The sequence below is a fragment of the Pollachius pollachius genome (assembly GCF_949987615.1).
Source record: "Pollachius pollachius genome assembly, chromosome: 6".
NCBI lineage: Eukaryota > Metazoa > Chordata > Actinopteri > Gadiformes > Gadidae > Pollachius > Pollachius pollachius.
Window position 1 is genome coordinate 27,712,879 of NC_136939.1, and position 2,500 is coordinate 27,715,378.

At 49.0% G+C, this 2,500-nt stretch overlaps 1 protein-coding gene across 1 annotated transcript in view; it reads right to left on the reverse strand.

Moving 5' to 3' along the window:
• Window positions 1–2,500, reverse strand: part of LOC307076976 (semaphorin-5B-like) — a gene marked incomplete at both ends in the record, with an annotated part of 34,235 nt that overhangs the window by 9,920 nt on the left and 21,815 nt on the right. Inside the window, 2 exon segments of the mRNA XM_079738208.1 lie at window positions 1,951–2,075; window positions 2,077–2,183. Coding sequence (XP_079594334.1) covers window positions 1,951–2,075; window positions 2,077–2,183 — 232 coding nt within the window.

The following is a 2,500-nucleotide window of genomic DNA, read 5'->3' on the forward strand; positions in this document are numbered from 1 at the left end:
TCTGTTAAAAATATCATATTTGTTGTTACCCTTGGTGGTTACTTTCTGCACGTTAAGGTAAGAGCAAGCATAGCTATATAGTTTCCACTGTTTGATTTTGTCCGCTGTCGGGCACGGAAGCTAGATAAGCTGAACCTCCCAGGCCGTTACGTGAGGTTTTTCCTTTGCATTTTTCCCTTTCTGTTATGTGGTAACCACCTAGGCCTTTTCTGCGGATGTTTTTTTGGTTGCTGTTACTTGTTTCACTTGTGCGAAACCTTACGATCATTGTCAACCATAAAGCATTGTTTTCCCCAAAAACCCTGTTGTCTGTCTTTATGTTGGGTTGTCCAAAGGCTGCTGATTTTATGTTTGTTGGACACCGTAACAGACACACTGGAGAACTGAATCCGTTGGAATATCTCGCGTTCCTTTTGTGCAATATTGAAACGCTTCGTGGTCAAGCTGCTGCAGTTTGATAATAAACAATAAAGGTGGAGCAAAAAGCACTGGTGGTGCATTGCAAGTGGAACCTCCTTTGTGAAAGTGGGTGAGTTTCATAAGATCAGATGATACGTGGGTGTGTGTGTGTGTGTGGTGCGCACCACACACCATCTCCTGGTGCTCCTTGCACGGACACACACTTGAGGTTTTGTCCGTGCAAGCGTGTGCGTGAGTGTGTGTCCTTGCAGGTGTGTGAGTGTGTGTGTCTGTGCAGGTGCATGCGAGTGTGCTGGCCCTCCTGGTCACATGACCCCCACTCTGACCACGCCCCTTCACCTGGGGGAGGGAGGGAGGGGGGAGGGGGAGAGAGAGAGAGAGTTAACGTGTGTGCGTCTGTCTGTCTGTCTAGTGTGTGTGTGTGTGTGTGGGTGTGTGTGTGTTACCTGTACAGGTGTGTGTGTGTGTGTCTGTGTGTGTGTTACCTGTACAGGTGTGTGTGTGTGTGTCTGTGTGTGTGTTACCTGTACAGGTGTGTGTGTGTGTCTGTGTGTGTGTTACCTGTACAGGTGTGTGTGTGTGTGTGTGTGTGTGTGTGTGTGGGTGTGTGTGTGTTACCTGTACAGGTGTGTGTGTCTGTGTGTGTGTGTGTTTGTGTGTGTGTGTGTTACCTGTACAGGTGTGTGAGTGTGTGTCTGTGTGTGTGTTACCTGTACAGGTGTGTGAGTGTGTGTGTCTGTGTGTGTGTCTAGTGTGTGTGTGTGTGTGTGTGTGGGTGTGTGTGTGTTACCTGTACAGGTGTGTGTGTGTGTGTGTGTGTTACCTGTACAGGTGTGTGTGTCTGTGTGTGTGTGTGTTTGTGTGTGTGTGTGTTACCTGTACAGGTGTGTGAGTGTGTGTCTGTGTGTGTGTTACCTGTACAGGTGTGTGTGTGTGTGTGTGTGTGTTACCTGTACAGGTGTGTGTGTGTGTGTGTCTGTGTGTGTGTTACCTGTACAGGTGTGTGAGTGTGTGTCTGTGTGTGTGTTACCTGTACAGGTGTGTGTGTGTGTGTGTGTGTGTGTGTGTGTGTTACCTGTACAGGTGTGTGTGTGTGTGTGTGTTACCTGTACAGGTGTGTGTGTGTGTGTCTGTGTGTGTGTTACCTGTACAGGTGTGTGTGTGTGTGTGTGTGTTACCTGTACAGGTGTGTGTGTGTGTGTGTTACCTGTACAGGTGTGTGTGTCTGTGTGTGTGTTACCTGTACAGGTGTGTGTGTGTGTGTGTGTGTGTGTGTGTTACCTGTACAGGTGTGTGTGTGTGTGTGTGTGTTACCTGTACAGGTGTGTGTGTGTGTGTGTTACCTGTACAGGTGTGTGAGTGTGTGTCTGTGTGTGTGTTACCTGTACAGGTGTGTGTGTGTGTGTGTTACCTGTACAGGTGTGTGTGTGTGTGTGTGTGTTACCTGTACAGGTGTGTGTGTGTGTGTTACCTGTACAGGTGTGTGAGTGTGTGTCTGTGTGTGTGTGTCTGGCCTCCCCCCCCCTTCACCGTCGGTCTGGCAGCCCGCGGCCCCCACCCTGGCCCGGATCTCCTCCCTCCTCGGCCCCAGCGTCAGCAGGCGGGGGTCGGGCAGCAGGGCCCTGCAGCTGTAGCGGCTCCGGGTCTCCGTGCGGCCCCCCCCCCTGGGCCCCGGAGCGGCTGGCGTTCACCGGGGCCCAGGGGCTCCAGGGGGTGTGGCGCCGCACCTCAGGGCACGGCTCCAGGCGGCAGGCCTGGAACTCCTGGAGAAGCAGTTTAAATCATTAAAAAATAATTACAAATGATTATTATTTCAGCCTGGAACTCCTGGAGAGGGGGGGGGGGATAATTTGAAAGAATTAAATAATAATTAAAAATGATTATTTCAGCCTGGAACTCCTGGAGAATAATTTTAAATCATTAAAAAATAATTACAAATGATTATTTATTTCAGCCTGGTACTCTTGGAGTGGGGGGGGAGGGGCAAATAATTTTAAATAATTAAATACTAATTAATAATGATTATTTATTTCAGCCTGGAACTCCTGGAGAAGCATTTTAAAGAATTTAAAAATAATTA